This window comes from Propithecus coquereli, unplaced genomic scaffold (genome assembly GCF_000956105.1).
Source record: "Propithecus coquereli isolate 6110/MARCELLA unplaced genomic scaffold, Pcoq_1.0 Scaffold8, whole genome shotgun sequence".
NCBI lineage: Eukaryota > Metazoa > Chordata > Mammalia > Primates > Indriidae > Propithecus > Propithecus coquereli.
Window position 1 is genome coordinate 3833199 of NW_012154173.1, and position 1866 is coordinate 3835064.

The following is a 1866-nucleotide window of genomic DNA, read 5'->3' on the forward strand; positions in this document are numbered from 1 at the left end:
ATATCTGAAGACAGGCACAATAATAGAAATATTTACTCAAATTTTTGTTCAAAGTTATGATTATCCTAAAGCTTGAAGGACTAAGCACTAAAGTATGAGAGTTTGTGGAAGTATACTTAATGTGCTTTAAAACAGCAGAAAAGTATTAATAATACCTAAATTAATGATTCCATTTATCATTCCATTTATTTCTGACAGATAAGTGAATATTTCCTTGAAGGGCACAGTCAGGGAGGGGTATCAGGTATTTATTATATACAGTATATGTACACATATATATACACACACACACATTACATAGCCAAAAGATTATGCTCCAAAAATTACTGAAAAAGGTATTTTGAATATTTTTAGCAGAAAATAACTAGAGGAAGTGCTCTAGCTGTCCAAGCAGCAATAACCATAAAACTCTGAACTCGGCTCTTTTTCTTTTGGGATTCTGTTCACAGAATCATTCTTCGAATGCCACATTCACAGCAGAACTTGGCCCATTCTACAGGGTATTTAGTCCCACACTCATGGCAGAACTTTGGTAAGTGTCCAGATGAATTTCCTTCAATGCTTTTAGTATTTCCACCATTAAGTGAAGATGCATAGTCTCCATCTGGTCTGAAGAAGTACAGAAAGAATGGAAAAACAAAGTTCACATCAGTAGTTTCAAAGCATAACCCTTGAGAAACGGGACATAATAAGTATAACTAAAAGCTTGTTTAATCTCATTTTTAATATTCTTGTAGTTCAAATAAAAAAGGAATCCCTGTTGCTATAGTTCCAAATGTTTTAACATTATATTTGACCCCATTAGGAGAATTTATCATAACCAGAAGCAGCCATGCTTCCTATCTGTTCTTTGTGGTAAGTATTTACTATCCTGGGAACAGAGTGAAAATTTATAATGTCCTTTCTGCAAAACTATAGAGACAAAACTGGAACCCAGCCCTGAGGAAAGATGGAGATCTGGTTCAGTTCTCTCTCCTTGGTCACAGGATTATGGGGTGATACTTCTGTGTTTATTAATTTTAATATTATTATCCAATTATATTAAGTTACTGTAATGCAATGAATACTTAAAAAGCTCCTTTGCATGCCCTGGCACAGTGGGATTTATTAACAAAACATTAATAAAAGTAAATTATATGCTAGAAGAAGTATACATTGTAACAAAAGTTTAGAGCAAAATGTTTGAGATTATATCGGGTTTCATCATAGAAGCCAGATATTGAAAAAATTCATATTCTACTGACGAAACATTAATTAGAGGCATTGCTATTTAATTCCAGTAAGAACATCTTCACATTCTCTCCTGGCATTTATTCTTCTGAGAACATGATATTCACTTTAAAGTCACCATAAAGGGAAGTCTTAATTGCTGGAGGGATTTTAAGAATGACATTATCAGGAAAAAAGATATTTTTTCCACAGAGGTGGTTCTTGAAGAATTCTAGGTGTTCCCCAATTTGGGTGCTTCTTTCACACAAGGAGTTTAGGGGTGATAAAAAAATCACTAGACTTTCTAGTAAAAGCCACTAGGGAATCTAAAAGTCATAGAGATAAAAATAAGATAAACTGTCAGTATTTTATATTACTTTTTTATTATCAGCCCCACTAGAGAGAGGTTGTAGAACTACTACAGTCTCCTGCATTAAGAAACATACTCCCTTCTGTTGTGGTGGCTGAAAAAAAGAAAAGAAAAAAAAGAAAAAGAAACACACTCTTAGATATTGAGAGCAATAGCATCAGCATAATCCCTTTAAACCACAAAGAAGATACTACTGAATTAGATGACAAAACCCCAATCAAGGGAGAGTGCCAGGGGAAAATAAACCAGTTTTATTGCCAATGAAATATATAAGAACTACTTCAAAA

At 33.5% G+C, this 1866-nt stretch overlaps 1 protein-coding gene across 1 annotated transcript in view; it reads right to left on the bottom strand.

Moving 5' to 3' along the window:
• Positions 1-443: 443 nt before the first annotated feature.
• ZC2HC1A (zinc finger, C2HC-type containing 1A) overlaps positions 444-1866 on the bottom strand; it is a 77032-nt gene continuing 75609 nt past the window's right edge. Inside the window, exon 7 of the mRNA XM_012663099.1 lies at positions 444-609. Coding sequence (XP_012518553.1) covers positions 444-609 — 166 coding nt within the window. The remainder of the gene's footprint in view (positions 610-1866) is intronic.